General features: G+C 40.6%; 1 protein-coding gene across 8 annotated transcripts in view; it reads right to left on the reverse strand.

Annotated features, from left to right (window-relative positions):
• USP15 (ubiquitin specific peptidase 15) overlaps positions 1-10,331 on the reverse strand; it is a 100,216-nt gene extending 89,885 nt beyond the window's left edge. For 2 of the 8 annotated variants that reach the window (XM_081957004.1, XM_081957006.1), the window contains exons 1-4: positions 9,290-10,330; positions 5,034-5,161; positions 4,472-4,602; positions 2,082-2,208 (exon numbers count right to left, since the gene is read on the reverse strand). In XM_081957004.1, the coding sequence (XP_081813130.1) occupies positions 2,082-2,208; positions 4,472-4,602; positions 5,034-5,161; positions 9,290-9,651 (748 nt within the window). In that variant the 5' untranslated portion in view covers positions 9,652-10,330. Of the gene's footprint in view, positions 1-2,081; positions 2,209-2,580; positions 3,533-4,471; positions 4,603-5,033; positions 5,162-8,870; positions 9,222-9,289 lie in introns of those variants that run through there. The other 6 variants (XM_081957011.1, XM_081957009.1, XM_081957003.1 and 3 more) reach the window with 5 other exon arrangements.
• Positions 10,332-18,879: the final 8,548 nt, after the last annotated feature.

The raw sequence follows: 18,879 nt of genomic DNA on the forward strand, positions 1-18,879 counted from the left end.
CTGACCAAAAAATAGCCAACATCTTAAGAAACCCCTGACAAAATCCAGCTAGAAAACCAAGGAGTCTACGAAATACCATGCAAAATCTGCCCTGCAACATATGTAGGACAAACAAACAGGAGAATAAATGCACGCATTGCAGACCACAAGAACGCAGTAAGAAAAAAAGAAAAAACTTCCTCCCTTTTCCAGCACCTTAAAGCTACAGGACATGAAATTAATTTTGAAGGAACCAGGTTAATCTCCAAAACTGAACACTTCAACAAGAGAATAATTATGGAAGCTATCAAAATAGAGAAACATCTCCACAACATGAATAAACGTGATGATACCTCCCGCCTACCAGACATCTGAAAACCAGCCCTTGTCAACAAATAAGCCCCACCCACCACCCAGGCCGTTACAACACGAAACAACAACGGACACACAGCCGGCATCAATCAGCACCAATCTACCAATCATTATACAACCACACGACAAATCATTCCACTTACTGAAACAAAGCCAGAACTCCACACACCCCCACCAAGATTTACAGAAAGACTGCAGCTCTGACCACGCTTTAAGCCAAAAACCCAGCCTGAAGATGGCGAGTGAGACGTTGCCGAAACGTTGCCAATACAATCTCAATCTTACATGGGAAAAGCCCCGAATACAACAAGACCAGCAAGACCAGCATACCTACACCCGTGAAAATCTATATAAAATTACCAGTAAAAAGATTTGCAATCAAAGGCAAAACCCAAGATAGACACTTGCCAATGTCTAAAGGCTATAAAGTTCTTAATGAGAGAATATAAAGTTAAAGTTGAATCTTAGCAAGATATCATTGGTGTTTGTTCATTGGAAGATTCAAGCAGTTCCAGGGGTGACTCTTAATGGGGAACCACTACCAGCTGCTTGAAAAACAGATAGTGGTGGTCCTATGAGGACTTTGCCATAGGGATTCCTGTCTACTTCTCATACACATTACTGCAAAGCACTTTATGTAGAGCTACCTTTAGAGACCATTTATTATCTAGCATTTGTCAATTGGAACACATTACAACTGTGTTCTATATTGGCTTCCTGTAAGCTTCTGGTGAAATGTAAACTGTTAATGTTTACCTATGTGGCTTAGATATACTTTTAGAACCATGTTCAACTTTAATCCAACCTATTTGATCTTGTCAGGAAAAATAACTGAAGGTTACCCATTTCTGGGTTGTGAGAAGGCCTAAGGCCTAGTAGTACTACTTTGTTGTAGCAATGTTGATCCTCTTGAATGATCTCCATTGGAAGTCTGACATTAGTTACCTCAGGAAATGAGCTTTTCTGGAGGCATTTCAGCTTTTCTGGAGGCATTTGCAGATGCTTGTTTTTTTTTTAATTTTCTGTTAGAATGTAGGTTATTTTGAATACTGTATATTGTGAAACCATAGGGAGTCCAATGGAAATGTGGCAGTGCAAAAATGTGATAAAGAATGTAAACAAGTCTCTGTGACTGCCAATGCCTGTGTCTCAAGTATACTCTTGCGAAATTAGAATAAATTTGCTAATTCAATATTGTCATTACAAGCAAAAAAGAATTTGAACTTAAAAGACACTTTAAAATAACCTTGCAAATGGTTTTGATTGTTGACCATACTTTTTTACACCATTATTTTTAAGTACTACGTTCAGTCATTTGTTTCAGTGAAATAAATTATTTGAGTTCCAGACTTCATTTGAATTTAAAAAGCTAGGGCATGAACTACTAAAGTTTGGTTTAGTGTTATGTAGAAATTCAGCCAATCTCTGAAAGAAATTATGTTATGCATTTCAGATGAAAAAAAATAATCTTATGGGCTAAGATACTTTCATTTATGTTAGAGAAAGTTTTTCCACTTATGGTCAAATAAGAATAATACATTTTGGAAAAATTAGTGTCTGCACTATACTTTCTAAAATTAAAATGAGACAGTTTGGGGTAATTTTAAAATATCAAATTAAATAGTTAATACAACGATATACCATAACATTTATTTTATGGAAGCAATGCATGACAAAGAACTTATTTTAAAAAGTAATTTAGCTACATAAAGATATTTCAGTGGTCATACCTATTGTATCAGCTTTACTAAATCTTCGTGTCACTACATTGTTCATATTTCCATTTTCACATAATTTCAATTCTGTCAAATAAACTTCCACCTTGCAGTGCTTGACAAACATACCCTGTTCAACTACCTGGAAAATAAGCAGATCAAAACTAAATGGAACATATACGTTCCTAAATATATAATACACAATTTTCAGATGGTCAACCTTTATCTTGTAATTAGATGCTTTATAAGCCATGTAAGGTTGTGAAGATTAGATCAAAATTTAATTTCCACTTTAAACATACGTTTATAATGAAACACCCTACTTAAAAAAAAAAAACTATTCACACTAGCAACATAAATAGCTTATTGGCACTAAATACCAGCAATATTTTTGAAATTGGATATATTAATTTTATTTTTATTTAGGGAAACAATCTTAACTTTATTCTTCAACATAAATTACTAATAGCCAACAAAACTTGGAAACTGAGGTAAGCAGAATGTTCACAATCACCTCTTGTATATTTCCATCTGATCTTCTATGCTGTTACTGCATAAATCAGCCATGTAGACTGTCCTGAAAATAGCCATCAGCTTGGTATGTGATTCATCAAATAAGGCAAAAAAGGAAGTACCAAATAACTGCTAGAAATCATATGCTATAGCAACAGAATCAATGAATTCTCACTAGGGGGGAAGGGTATATTAATAGACAAATGTCCTTAGATTTTGAAATAAAGCTGAATTTAATAAATAAACACCAAATAATATTTATATGTATGGTTACTGGTCTCCCACTAAGGTTGTATTTTTATTAAAAAAATATTATTATTGCTAAAGTTATAGACCCATATGCATGCCAGAGTTTCAAAGAAGCTTTAAATCTGTAGCATCAAATATAATTTTCCTAATGGTTTTTATTGTCTTTTTCTTTAAAAAAAAGGTGAGAATATTTAAACATTTAGAGGTTTATACTCCATTTCCAACAAGTTGCCATAAGAAGTTATAGAAAAAGTAATTTACATTAGAAAACATATTGGATCAGCCACTCTCAATTGTGACATTATGCTTGGTGAAAAATATCTATGAATTCTCTGAAGCCACCACAATCATGTATCGCACATACACAAATACTTAAATGGCCTGCAGAAATCTTTAACTTTAGCAGAAATACAATAACCTATAACATTCTCAGTTATGCAGTTTAAAAACTTAGCATTATATAATACATTATAAAACATAATCTATGTATTATATATTATAAAACATAACTTATTTTATCACACTTTATTAAATATATTAGGATTAAATGATTATTGTCCTCAATGAGCTAAATTATTTCAATTACCAGCAAATAATTTCTTTATTTTAGCACTGAATTAAACTTCCACAGTTTATATTAAAGTTTTATTATTATATTTCGATCAAGAATTTAAATATGCATATGAACTCACACTTATTTATTTCTATAGAAGAAATATTCACACACAGACAGAAATGATAAATTAAGAGGACTGGCATTTTCATAGCTAAATAAGCACACTTTGTAACATTAATTTTAGCATTTAAATGTTCAGTATAAAGAAATACTGATATTTTAAGCATATACATTACTTTTCTTCAAAACATATATTTATTAAACAACTATGGATTGTTTAGGGTTAAGTTAACAATCTTCTTGCAGTGAATTTGTATGGATATTGGCAAAGAGAAGCTACCTTAAGAAATATTTCTCGGGGGGGAGGGGAAACCTATACATATCTACAAGGAAGAAGATTGAAGAAATATACAAAAGTGGGAGATGTAACAACTAACAGTACAGTCAAATAATTATCTTAATAAAATGCATCAGCTATAGCTATTTCAACTATATATCTCGTGGCAACAAGCAAAAATCAAATGTTAGTAACACAGGATGCTCCATAGAGTCTGGCATGCAAAATTTAAGTGCAGACTTAAAGGACCAGGTAAGAAATATAAACAATAAAGTGCATGAAATTAGCATGCATTACCTATACACTTAGATTAGAACTTGCTTTGCTGTACCAAGGGAAAGAACAAATTTAGACTTTATCTGTAGAAGACTGTCAAAGAACAGGTAACAGAAATATTTTAGGATTACTCAAGGTGAAAAAAATGACAATGAGGCTAGGATTTGAGATAACTGATACTTTAATATAAGAAATACTTGTTGCATATAGTACTTTGTTCTGATACTAACAAACAAAAGTTTTGTGAACAGTGAACAAATATAAATGTTAGTAGCAGAATCAGTTAACTCACATAAAGTTCAATGTGGCTTGGGAAAAAACATTTTTGTTCTTTTAGGAGGGTGGGGAGTTGTTATAAACAAAGAATTTCCAAATACTGTTTTTAACATTTCAGTGTTTTACTATAGGAGGTACCTTGCGTGCAATAGGTTCTTGACCTTCCAGAAGAGTATACCAGCTAACTAGTTTGTTCCATCCTTCAGTTGGTAAAAGAATGTAGTCCAGCTCATCAATAAGATGCTCTTTAAGAGATTGACAATCCCCATCTATGAGGAAAAAGAATTCATATTTACTTATAGCCAATACAGAACATGTGCTAAAACACTAAGATTACAATTGAGAATCTTTAAAAAGTGAATATAACTTAGTCTATGATGGAAGTAAGCCAATTTCTGAATTACACTGTCCCCCAAAATATTTTTATAAGAGATTCTTAGAAATATACTATTCTACTAATCCACAATATTTAGTACACAAAGGGTAACTATCTATTCAAATTACTGATACCTTAATTTAATCACTACTGTACTTTTTAATGTATCTTAAACTTTTAGTTTACTTTTAAGATACTTTCATCTTCTATTTTAAACAAATTTCAGAAAGTTTAAAGTTTTCATTAAGAAAACTGCAACAATAAATTATCTTATTAATATACTGAGACACCTCAGAATTTTTTAAAATAACACAAGTAAATTACCTTTGAGAAGTCCAGAATTATCAATAGGACCAGGATAAACATTCTGATCTCCCATTTGATATTTGTCCCAGCTGTCAAATCCAACATACTTTTTCCACTGTTTGAACCAACGACTATCCACTAAATACCTTCAAAAGAACATGGTATATATATTATGAAACAATTTCACAGACCTGCATGATTGCTCACATAGTTTCCCAAACATAGATGTCACTATATATCAGGACATCTGATTCTAGTATCAAAGCTCTGCATATTTTTAATAAATAATTCTGGTGCTATATTTATAGAAATCCATTTAGACATACATTTTTATATCCAAGCAGGATCTTAAGCAAATCCACATTCTGTAGAAATTTAAAAGAAAATACTGGTATGTGCTATTGCTTCACTTCTTAGTTCCTGCCACAGGTAGCAGCTAAACAAATCCAGATGTTTGTGTTTCCTAGACAAGTTGCTCAAATGTTTGTCTACTGTGCAAATCTAGGTTCTCTGGATATATTTGAAATCAAACTAAACAGGTTATCCTCACTATTACCATTTGCCATGCCAAAGTTGTACATTTTTTTTTGCTTGGTTACTTTAATATAATTGGGAATCTGATGAAATGGTTCTATCCTTTTCTGGTTTTTAGAAGCTAACTACTTATTCCTATTCTGTCATTTATACTGAGTTCCCATATCACTCTGTTCTTAAACTTTTATCAAAGTGTTTGTGAGGATATGGATCAGCTATTGATATTCACAATTACTTTTCCTTTATGAATTATCCTATGCCATGGATATGGGGGGATTTGAAATGTCTGTTTATTGGAGTTCTTTGGCATTCAAACAAAAATTTCAAGTCAAGCAGAAAAGGAAAGAAGAAGCCTAGTAAGATCTGCTAGGACAACTAGTTGGAGTTGTCGCATGAGTGCCTGGAGTTGTGGCATGGTTTGCGGCCTACAACTCTTGCCAGTGACTCCTTAAAGAAACTCTGCTTTCACATTGTAGTTGTGTATCACTGGAAAACATGCACTTTAAGGAGCAACAAAAGGATGCAACAAGATCATCTGGAAAGTGGAATGGCACACTGTCAATCACTCTTAACACAAACAAATATTTCTCTGTGGGAGCCCAGAAGAAAATGCAATTTTTAAAAGGAGGTATCAACAGATAGGTTGTGCATACCCATTCCCATTGACCTTTTGACTTTGAATCTGAAGCACAACACATTCCAATTTCCCAAATATTTTCCCCAAAGCCTGCCATGATTATTCTTGGCTCTCCAATTGGCTACAGTATCATCACTTCAATACCAGATTATTTAGAAATACTGAGCTGGATTTATTCTGCTTTTAAACCTTTGCTATTTTAATTCAAGCTTAATAGGCATTCTGCTATAATTTAAGATTGGAATTTAGATTAATAAAATAAATTACCATTAAATTAAGGATTAGGGTTATGACTAAAGAGTTTAAAAAATGAAGCATTTACAAAATATATTTAAGATACAAATTGAAGCGTATTACAGATAAATTGTCTAAGTCTAAGAGATATTACAAGCAACACACTTTTTATTTATAATGAAAGAAAACTACACACCAAATTTGTTAGCATGTGAAGCAATAATAGAATTTAACTTTATACAATTATAATATCATAGCTGGAATGAGAGAAAATATTGAAAACTAGTAAGGCAAGATCATATTATTTATCTTATTATCCTAATGATCACGATTGCTAATATTATGGTCAATTCTAAATATTGGCAATTTAAGTTTCAGCTCTATAACATCAGTTTCCAAATCTAATGGCAATATAAATGAGAAGTACAATAGCTGAAGTTTTTTTAAAAAATTCCTCCAGAGAGATCCAAACTTGACATAGAAACAATCTGTATATAGAAAATCTAGCTAAAATTTGTGAATTTTTGAGTGTTTAATACCAAGTAAATGTAGCTATAGTTATGAACTGCCTTAACCATGGGATGATTTCAGTAAGTAGGGGATACAATATATTGTATACTGCTGGAAACAAGATAAAATTGTTCAAAGTATATTTCAAAATACATATGCATAGGTACAAAATGTACCACAACAAAAATATTGCAGGGTACTGAATTTGTATGTAGTAAATAATCTCCTAGACTAAAATCTTGTATGGTTATCAGGAAATAAAACCAAATACTGATTTATGCCATTCTAAAATTTTGTAAGAAATGTAACTAATAGAAATACACAGCTATTCATTTTTTCTCCATGAAAGAATGAATGCTGTATTCTTCTTCCTCAGATAGAATCTGTGCAGTTATCTTTGCCCAAAACTCAAATTTATAAAAGTTGGACTAAATTGTGATTTACAGTTTTAGTATATAGTCACAATTTAAGCTTGTTTTCCTTCCCATCAATAATTTTATACATGAGTGGTATATAGCACACTTTTGAATTCAATGTAAGAACAGAAAGCCAATTTGTTTAACAATTGTTTTCATTGGTGAAAATAATATACTAGACATTAGATTAACATTTAAAACTAATGCTCTAATTTCAAAATCTGTTACTGAAAGGTGAAATTCATAGAACATATTTCCAAGTGCATATGATTAGATTGTAACATCAAAATAACTTTCAAAAACATAGGCTGATTCATGTACCTGATGGATCTGCTTATCTGCATGTGATTCACCATCCCAAATCAATGGCAATGGAAGGCAAACTGGCATTTTTACTTATTGCTATTTCTCTACTGGGTGTACTTCCTATTGCCACAATATGTATACTCATTAAGTGAATTCCAAGCCAACTTGGTCTCATTGAATACTCATTGAATACTGCAAAATCAATAATTGTATGGTGCAGGACTATATAACTTCTGCTGGTTTAAGGATTGCAGCAAGGGTTCTGTGGATACGGAGGGATGTACTCTGAAAATGGACAGAGGCATACATAGCCCATTTTGGGAGAGGACTTCAGGAATATTAAGAAGTGAAATATGTATTTCACGAAGACTCAATATGCTCATTTTAGAGTTTAATATCCCTGCAAACCCAAAATGGACACCCAAAATTTTCAGAAGAGAGTGCACTTGGAGCTGCAAAGGGATTATTGGTGAGTCTTTAGTTTGCACTTTTCCCATTCCTAGCACAGAAGCCAATGAATGGAAGATTAGGACCAAGTATACACAATCTGTTTTCCTCCCATCTCTGAGGAAAATATTTATGGCAATGTAAACTGTACCTTAATCCATTAATACTGAAATATTAATCAGCTAAGGTTTAGCATATTAATACAGAAGGTTATAAAATCCAAATTTCAAGGCTTTAATAAAACATTGATATTTATGTATCTAAAATATAAATCAGGGTATGAGATTAAACAGCCCTTTTCTTCTCAGTCCCTAAACTGCTCTTAATCTCTGATTTTGGAGCCAGCCTAGACATTATAGATAGGTACACAGTAATTTCCTTTAGAGGCTAAATTAATGGACATAATCAAACTCTGCAGCAATGAATTCTTTTGACAAAAATACTTTAAATCTTCTTTTCTGGATTTCCCCAGATCTCCTAGCATTTTGGATTATGGTATTATTTTAGGTGTTAAAATTTGAGGAGAAAAAAGTTACGCTCTCCACTTTCTCTGGATCTTTCATAATTTTATAAACCATCATCTGATCCTCCATTGCTGTTTTACTCCCTTCCTTTCTGCGATCACTGTAATGACCATGAAGTTAGCAAATTCTGAAGGGAGTGGCACGGGAAGAAGAGCGGGAGTGTTGTTCAAAGAGCCGGGTGAGATATAAACCCAAGAAGTGGCCGCAGCCTTCCCATCCACCACCCGTCCAGAGAGGCAGGCCTTACCACGGAAGCTTCTCGAGAAGCTGCTCTGGGAATGAGAAACGTTGCCCGAAATATTCACTCGCGCCGTTCCTCCACCTAGGACGGGTTGCTAGCGACCATTTGAAACAATGGGGGAAAATACCTGGCGGCAGCGGCCACCTTTACCTCCTCGCAGGTGAGGAATTAGCGCCGTGCCGGCAGCGCGCTGAGGCAAAGCCCGTCATAGGCACCGGAGGGAGGGGGGGGGGAAAGGGTGCCCGAAAATCTGCTCCCGGGATAGTAAGGAGTCTCCCGTGAACGAACAGGGGACAAGAAGGGCAGAGGAGAGCTGCCGCTTCCCTCGCCAAAAGGCGCTGAGGCAGGCACCGCCCGCACCTGTCACCGAGAGAGGCCCTCAAACACCCCACCTCCCCGTTCGCCATCCCTTCCTTTTTCCTCACCAGGTGTCGCCCTTGCGGAGAGCCGTCTTGAGCAGCGCCGCGATATCCGAGCGCTGGGTCTCCAGATCCGCCGCGCCGCCCTCCGCCATGTCTTCCAGCCACGGAGCGGCGGCGGCAACAGCTGCGAAAGTGACGGCAGCACACGGAGAGGCGGCGGCAGCGGCGGCTGCAGGAACAGGAGCGGCGGCAGTGGCAGGGGCGGCCCGCGCTGCATGCTGGGAATGACGCCGCGCGGCGACCGGGGAAACGCCCTCCACGACCCCCTCCCACTTCGGCAAACCCATGGACGGCAGCGGGAAGGAGAAGAAGAGAGCGCGTGAGAATTCGAAACGAGAAGAGCGGCAGCTCGGGCCTGAGAGCATCCCCAGGCTGCTGGGAGGACTATACGGCTCCAATGAGACTACGCAAGCAGTGTTGGGACTAATAAAAGGCAGGGCACAGGTGGAAATGGAAAGAACCTAAAAGGGCAGGGCAAGACACCTCCGGCTGAATGTGGTGCGGATTGTTTGCTTTTTCCTATGTTTGCATTTAGCGGCGTGCGGGATTTCTGCGACGCCAGACTATTTAAACCGCTAAAATGGATTATAGAGTTCTTTTAATCTGTTTATAGTGCGATAAGCCTTATTATACTCAATTTGCAAGGAGCAGCTCTCGGTTCTAGCGCTTTGACAGTTCGTTGAAACTACGGCTTCCAGGGATTTATCTTAGTTGAAGGCATCTTCAGAGCCATTGATTATTAAGGAGTTGGGTTGTAAAATTTGGGTTGCGGACGGTAAATATACAGGAGCCCATTGATGTTGATGAATTAGACTCAAGATACGAGAATTCTGTAAGGTAACAACCTTGGTAATTTAGACAGATTGTACTTCTAAACCTAATTTTTGCGAAGCTGTAATAGACTTGAATGCTTGTTTTAACTTGTGTGAAATTATTCCTTGATCCATAGCTTATATGAATGAGTATTTGATAGATATACTATTTATTTTCTTTAGTAAGGATGCAATCTTCAAATACACACAATAAAAACACACAGTAAAACCCAGTGAATGTTGTAGCCTGTTTTATATGCTTCTAAACTGAAATAAAAATAGAAATTCTGGAACATCTAGAATATAAAACAGGTTGATCAATGTGCATGTATATCCATTATATGCTAAACCAGTGGTTCCCAAACTTTTTCAGTCCACCACCCCCTTGGTGCCCCACACACGAAGGAGGACACATGCTGGACCTTGTTTTTATCTCTGGTCGATGGAAAAGCGATCTGGGAATAGGGGATCAGGTGATCACTCCCCTGTCATGGTCAGATCACTCGCTTCTCCGGCTGGACTTCCCTGACGCCACCCCCCATCGCGGGGAGGCGGAACCAGAGGATCTTAGATGGTTCCGCCCCAGGCGACTGATGGAACCAGACAGGTTCCAGACGGAGCTTGGGCCACCTCCTGTTGCCCTGACCCGCTCCCGGACAGAGGACCTGGCGGCTGCATGGAACAGTGCGGCGGCCGGGGCCTTGGACCGGGTAGCGCCCTTGCGGCCTCTCCGGTGGCAGCGAACCACCCTGGCCCCTTGGTTTTCCGAGGAGCTGAGGGTGATGAAGCGCCACAAGAGACGCCTAGAGAGCAGATGGAGATCCTCTCGGGCCGAATCTGACCGAACACAGGTAAGAGCCCATTTACGGACCTACCTTGTGGCACTAAGGGTGGCTAAACGTCGATATTATGCCACCCTTATTGCGTCTGCAGAAAACCGCCCTGCCGCCCTGTTTCGGGTGACCCGCTCCCTCCTATCACAGAGGCCGCGGGAAGCCCCTTTACAGGGGAGGGCAGAGGAATTTGGGGAATATCTGCAGGACAAAATCGCTCAGATCCGGAGCGAATGGGTCCCCTTCAGTGATCGTGAGGAGACACCGGAGGCGAGTCTTGAGGTACCTATCTGGGAGGAGTCTGACTCTGTTGCCGCCGAGGATATGGACAGGCTACGCGGGCGACTGCGGGCCACCACATGTTTATTGGACCCGTGTCCCTCCTGGCTTGTACTGGCAACCTGGGAGGTTACACGTGACTGGCTCCTGGGTCTGGTGAACGCCTCGCTGGAGGAGGGGTTCCTGCCAGCCTCCTTGAAGGAGGCGGTGGTGAGGCCCCTACTTAAGAGGCCTTCCCTAGACCCAGTTGAGTTAGCCAATTATCGTCCTGTCTCCAACCTTCCCTTTTTAGCGAAGGTTGTTGAGAGTGTGGTGGCGCAGCAGTTCCCTCGACACCTGGAGGAAATTACTTATCTAGATCCGCGCCAGTCCGGTTTCCGGCCGGGCCACAGCACAGAGACGGCTTTGGTCGCGTTGGTGGATGATCTCTGGAGGGCGAAAGATGGGGGTTGTTCCTCCATCTTAGTCCTGTTAGACCTCTCAGCGGCTTTCGATACCATCGACCATGGTATCCTGTTGCATCGGCTAGAGGGGATGGGGGTGAGGGGCACCGTTTTGCGGTGGTTCTCCTCCTTCCTCTCCGGTCGGACGCAATGTGTGTTGGCGGGAAAGCAGAGATCGACCCTGAGGCCGCTCACGTGTGGAGTGCCACAGGGGTCGGTCCTCTCCCCTCTCTTGTTCAACACATACATGAAACCGCTGGGTGAGATCATTCGAGGATTCGGGGTTGAGTGCCATCTGTATGCAGATGACACTCAGTTATACATTTCTACCCCGAACCACCCCAACGAAGCCGTCGAGGTGATGTCCCGGTGTCTGGAAGCCGTGCGGGTCTGGATGGGCGACAACAGACTCAGACTCAACCCTTCCAAGACGGAGTGGCTGTGGCTACCGGCGCCCCGCTTTAGCCAATGTGTTCCATCTCTGGCCATTGGGGGGGGGTACAACTGCCCCCGGTGGATAGGGTACGTAATTTGGGCGTCCTCCTAGATTCCCGGCTGTCGCTAGATGATCATGTGACGGCCGTGGCTAGGGGGGCGTTCCATCAGGTTCACCTGATGCGCCAATTGCGTCCCTTACTGGAGCGGGACGCCCTTTGCACAGTCACTCATGCCCTAGTGACTTCTCGCCTTGATTACTGTAACGCTCTCTACATGGGGCTCCCCTTGAGATGCACCCGAAGGCTCCAGCTGGTCCAGAATGCAGCCGCGCGGGTTATTATGGGGAGTACTAAGTACTCCCATGTAACACCTCTCCTGCGGGAGCTGCACTGGCTACCTGTGGCCTTTCGGGTGCGTTTCAAGGTGTTGATTGTCATCTTCAAAGCGCTCCATGGCTCGGGACCTAGTTATTTGCGGGATCGCATTCTACCCCATACATCCCTGCGACCAATCCGCTCTCACAGAGAGGGCCTCCTCCGGGTACCATCCGCTAAACAGTGCGGGCGGGCGGTGCCTAGGAGTAGGGCCTTCTCTGTGATGGGCCCAACCCTCTGGAACGACCTCCCCCCCGATATTAGAACCACCTCTGATCTCCGCTCCTTCCGCAAGAAACTCAAGACCCACCTGTTTCGAGTAGCAGGTCTGGCTTAATTACAACTATAATCGTAACTGTATTTAACATCTATTCAAACCTTCCTGGATGGCTTTTTAAATTTTTAAATTTTATATTGGGGTTTTAATGGGTTTTAAAATTGTTCTTAATATTTAATTGGTTTTGGGATTTTATAACAGACCGTGTGTGTGAGTTGTTTATGTTGCATGTCTTATGTCTTATGTCATTTTATTGTTTTGATTACGAATGGTCTGTACACCGCCCCGAGTCCCTACGGGGAGAGGGGGCGGTCTATAAATTAAATAAACTAAACTAAACTAACTAAACTACAAACTGATCCTCAGTGCCCCCCACCCAATGGTGTAATTCAATTTTTTTACTATTGGTTCTGTGGGCGTGGCTTGATAGGCGTGGCTGGGGGATCATATGACTGGGCGGTTTGCACGACAGAAGAAAGATAGTAACAGTAAAATTCAAAACTGTAACAATTGAACATTTATCAAAATCCAATTTAAAAACCTTTTTAGTTAATGTTTATTCAACAAAACTGTTGAACATGATCCAGTGATACCAGGTTTTCAAAGTCTGATAGTCATTTATCAAGAACCTTAGTAACTACTAACTTAGTAAACTCAGTAAAATTTAGTAACTGCTTCACTGTTCAGTAAATTCTTAATGTGATGGATGGGCTTGATGAAGTGATACCAATTTCTCAATGTCTGGTATTAAGTCACTTAGCAGGAGTCTTAAATCACCACGTTCAGTAATCTGGAGTCAATTTCTTTGCTTGGAGAGACGTTGGATGACCACACTGAAGCCATGTTCCACCAAATATCAGAATTTTCTTTCTGTAACCAAACTCTTGGTACGATTTCTTAAACTTTGGCTTCAGCTCAATGTCATTTTGCAGCTCTATGAGATGTTCCTCCACTATCCCATCTTCCTCAGTATCTGAAAATGGATTTATCACCCAATCTGGAATTTCCATCAAAAGAAGATCCTGATATTGCTCAGACATATCTTTATACAGCATGTCCAAATGGTCACAAAAAACTTAAGATCATCATCTTGTATCCCACCTTTCTCTTCTAGCTCAGACAAGCTTGGAAATTGGTATAGCTCGCGATGGCCTATATTGCGCTTGAATAGAGTTAACTTTGAAATAAACGTAGAGATGACAGATTTGGCCTTAATAAGATTGACCTCATTTCCTTGCAACTGCAAATTCACTTCATTGAACTTTGCAAATAATTCTGATAAATAAGCAATGTCATGCCTGATCTCTTTGAGTTGACCACTGAGCAAAGCATTCTTGTCTTCAAAAAACTCCACAACCGTGTCAAAAGATTGTAAAAGCGTCTCACACAGTTGCCTTTTGATAGCCAATGAACTTCTGTATGAAGCAGCAAACGATCAAGGTTCTAGGAAGGGAAGGAGCAGCATAGCAGCAGCCAGACCTCAATTATTCAATCAGAATAGAACTGGAAGAGATCTTGGAGGTCTTCTAGTCCAACCCCGCTCAACCAGGAGCAATCCTATACAATTTCAGACAATTTCAGGCTGTCCGGTCTCTTCTTGAAAGCCTCCAGTGGTGGAGCACCCACAACCTCTGGAGGCAACTTCTGTTCCACTGATTAATTGTCCTCACCATTAGGAAGTTTCTCCTTAGTTCTAGGTTGCTTCTCTCCTTGATTAGTTTCTACCCATTTTTTCTTATCCTGCTTTGGAGAACAGGTTGACACTCTCTTCTCTGTGGCAGCCCCTCAAATAATGGAAGACTGCTATCAGGTGTCCCCCCACCCCAATCCTTTTCTCTAGACTGGCCATTCCCAATTCTTGCAACTGTTTTTCCTATGTTTTAGTCTCCAGGCCTTTAAACATCTTAGTTGCTCTTCTTTGCACTTCTTCCAAAATCTTCCAAAGTGCATGGAACATTGTTACCTTCCCACCAAAGGGGGTCCTTACTTTTCTACTTGAATTCTTTATGTGCTTTCGAGCTGCTAGGTTGGCAGAAGCTGGGACAAGTAACAGGAGCTCATTCCGTTACACGGCACTAGGGATTCGAACCACCGAACTGCCGACCTTTCGATCGACAAGCTCAGCATCTTGATTTAGTAAATGTTCAAAATTACGACAGCACTGAAAAAAGTGACTTATGACCGTTTTTCATACTTAAAACCATTGCATCATCCCTGGGGCCATGTGATCAAAATTGGGACGCTTGTCAACTGGCTCATTTTACGAGGGTTTCGAGGGTCATGTGATCCCCTTTTGTGACTTCTGACAAGCGAAGACAATGGGGAAGCCAGATTCACTTAACAATCATATGACTCACTTAACAACTGCAGAGATTCATTGTAACTGTGGCACAAAACGTTGTAAAATTCACTTAACAAATTTTTCACTCAACAACAAACATTTTGGCCTTGGTTGCGATCGTAAGTGCTGGCTACCTCCCAGTGAACCTGGAGGAGAGGGGGGGCATCAGATGGGTTTCAGAAATACATCCCTAGCTTTTTTCTCCAGTCCCCGGGGAGTGTGGGGTGGGGCACACCCGGCATTCCTCCAGGTGCCCAGAACCAGCTTTTCCCAGTGGAATGCCAGGGAGACACAGGAGATCGCCGCCCCAGCAGCGAGTCTCCCCCGGATGCTCGGAGCAGTCACCCCTCTAGGCCCCCATCGTCCCCGGGCTAAGTCCGAGCCTGCAGGAAGCAGCAGAGTCCCCCCTCGCCTCCCGCGCGTCCTCACCTGAGTCCTTCCCCCCTTAGATGGGGAAACTTCAGCAGGCGGGATTGGCGGGCGGCGCTTGTCGCCTAGGAGATAGGAGGTGCAGGGGGGCTTCTCGACCCTCTGCATCGGCTGCATGTTCCAACCGGGGCTCAGCGGGGTGTGGAGAATTCGGGGCCAAGAGACGCGTGTCCTAAGTCAGCCTTGGACCGCACCCCCCCCTCCTGTCCTCCCGGTCCCTGCACCAGGCTTCTCTGGGTCGTCGAAGGGTGTCCATTGCAGCTGCTGCCTCGCCCACCGCTGGCCGGGAGAGGCGGCGGGAGGAGACGGAGCCCAGGCTGTGCAATCCTCCGCTTGTTATGGAGCGAATGAAGAGAAAGATAAATCGGGGGAGGCAGCATTACGGCTGACATGGGGCAGCATCTGCAGGACAGAACTGCGTGGAGAAGGGCCGCGGCTGGCCGTCCAGCCCGGCACCCACTGCTCCAGGCGAGCCATCGGGAAAGGGAGGGACGGGGCTTGGGGCACATTGTCCACTTCTTGGGGATAAGAGCCATAGCCTCAGGCAGCTGCCCACCTCCTACCCTACAGCTCATGACAGACTTGGAAGGGATCTTATAGTTCATCTAGTCCCTTGCCTCTTAGCACCCCCCTGTCACCCCCTTGCTTCTTAGCGCCCCCCTGCCACTCCCCTTGCCTCTTAGCACCCCCCTAAGTCATCTCACCACCCTCAGAGGGCGGTACCGGGAATCACTGTGCTAAACTGTATTGTGAAAAGCACAAAAAGAAAGAAAACCTATACTATTTTAATATGATTATATTGATCTACTTAGCTTGTGACTCAGGGCAATATACATTATCAATAACAGTAATAAGTCAATAAAAACTAAACAATAAAACAATAAAATTCATATAACAATTCATAGATGCTAAGATAAAAAATCCTCTTATCTTAGTCATGTCACTCCCAACCTAGGGGTGGGTTTCAAATTTTTTTACTTCCTATTCGGTTGGTGTGGCCTATTCTGTGGGTGGCGGTCATGTGACTGAGTGGGAGTTGCTTGGCAGGCATGTGACTGGGTGGGCATGACTAGGTGAGTGTGGGCATGTGATTGGGTGGGCATGGCCAACTCGATGTCACTCACATGGAGGGGCACCTCACCTGGCTTCTCCTTGCCCCTCCCCTCCCAGCCAGTCCTCACCTCGTCTTGCATGTTATGGTGGGAGAGGAAGCATTTTCAGTCCTCTTCTACTTGATACTAGCCAATAAGATGAGATTTTGCTGCCAGAAGATTACCTGATGTACATTTCCAAATATTGTTTATCACCATTCTCTTGGTAAGACTGAGTGGAGAGATTTATAAAGAATAACAGAGTTGGAAGGGACCTTGGAGGTTTTCTTGTCTCCCTGCTGAAGCACAAGATGAGACCCTATACTCATGATAGCGAACCTATGGTACATGTGCACAGGTGGCGTGCAGAGCCATTTGTTAGGGCATGCGAGGCGTTGCCCTGTCAACTCTTTTCTTCTTTTGACAGACATTCCTTCCTCACAACAATTTTGCATGCTCCTTACTGCCTTTCAACAAATATTTGCACTGCTTAGAGGTTCTCCATCCATTTCCACATCTTTGGGAAGTATTTTACCAAGGTATAAAATTGTATGTACTTGCACTAAGTATTTTCCTATTTCATGTTTTCTTTGCCATTATCTACATATACTCAGCAATTAACATTTATAGATTATAGATTATTTGGATTATTTGTATGAGAATTACTATTGTTTGATGTTATTCTAATAATGTTGAAAAATGAATGTGATGGGTAAAAGTTTGGAAAAAGAAATTATTCAGAAAAGGCACAAGACAAGGTTGCCCATTATCCCCATTGTTATTTATTTTAACTTTGGAAGTCTTGTTGAACGCAATTCGGGACTCAAAATCCTTAGATGGCATAGCTATCAGGCAAAAGGAATACAGAACTAGAGCATTCGCCGATGATCTGGTTGTTACCCTTTCACATCCTTTGAAATCAATAATCCAGATGAAAAATATCATAGTAGAATTTGGCATGGTGTCTGGGTTTAGACTAAATCAAAACAAAACGAAAATGATGGTTAAAAACATGACAGAGACTCAAAGAAAGAGACTTGTAAGTTTAGCAGGTTTTGAAATAGTTTCTAAAGTTAAATATTTAGGAATACAAATTTCAGAATCAAATACAAAACTTTTCTCAAATAACTATGAAGTGTTGTGGCAAAAGATACAGAAAGATCTTGAAGCGTGGAAAAAGTTACAATTGTCTTTGCTTGGAAGGATCTCAGCAATTAAAATGAACATTCTACCTAGATTTATCTTTCTATTCCAGATGATTCCGGTGCTTAAATCAGATAAAATATTGTTAAATTGGCAAACAACATTAAATAAATTTGTTTGGAAGGAGAAAAAACCGAGAGTAAAGATGAAGATTATGCAAGATACACGTGAAAGAGGCGGCCTCAGACTCCCAAACCTTCGATTATATTATGAAGCTGCGGTACTAACGCATGTAGCAGATTGGTTTGGGAAAACAAAAATGGAATTGCTGAATATAGAAGGCCATGATCTTGTTCTGGGATGGCATGCATATCTTTTTTATGAAGACAGGGTGGATAAAGTGTTTAACAACCATGTTCTCCGAAGTGCCTTGATGAGAATATGGAAGAAGCACCGGCCCAATTGGGATTATAAAATACCGCTTTGGTTGGATCTTGCAGACACCATGGGGATTATGAATATTAAGTCACTCGGGGGTTGTTTATATAAAGATGTGCTTATTGCTGATGGGGGCGAATGGAAGTTAAAAACTTTGGAACAGCTGTTGGAAGAAGGAATTACTTTAAATTGGTTACATTACATACAGCTACAGAAGAGATGGGAAGAAGATCGCAGGGTCGGTTTTATGGATAAAGAAGTGGAACTGATTAAGCAGATAAAAGAGACTGGTCCAAAACAAGTTATAAGAATATATAATGTACTGTTAGAAAGAGACTCAGAAAGTGAATTGGTTAAGGATTGTATGATTAAATGGGCTCAGAATTTTGGTGAAGTGGTTATGTTGGAAACGTGGGAAAAAATATGGGTTCCGAATGTTAAATTTACACAGTCACAGAATTTAAGGGAGAATTTCTATAAAATGTTTTACAGATGGTATTTAGATCCTAAAAAATTATCATGTATGTACCCAAATGTTCAACCAAAATGTTGGAGATGCGGGTGTCTAGATGCTACCTTTTTTCATGTATGGTGGACTTGTAACAAGGTTAAAGCTTTTTGGATAAAAATATGGTGGGTTATGCAGAATGTATTTAAGAAAAGAATACAATTCACTCCGCAAATGTTTTTATTGG

Source organism: Natrix helvetica, assembly GCF_964273705.1.
Source record: "Natrix helvetica genome assembly, chromosome: 6".
NCBI lineage: Eukaryota > Metazoa > Chordata > Lepidosauria > Squamata > Natricidae > Natrix > Natrix helvetica.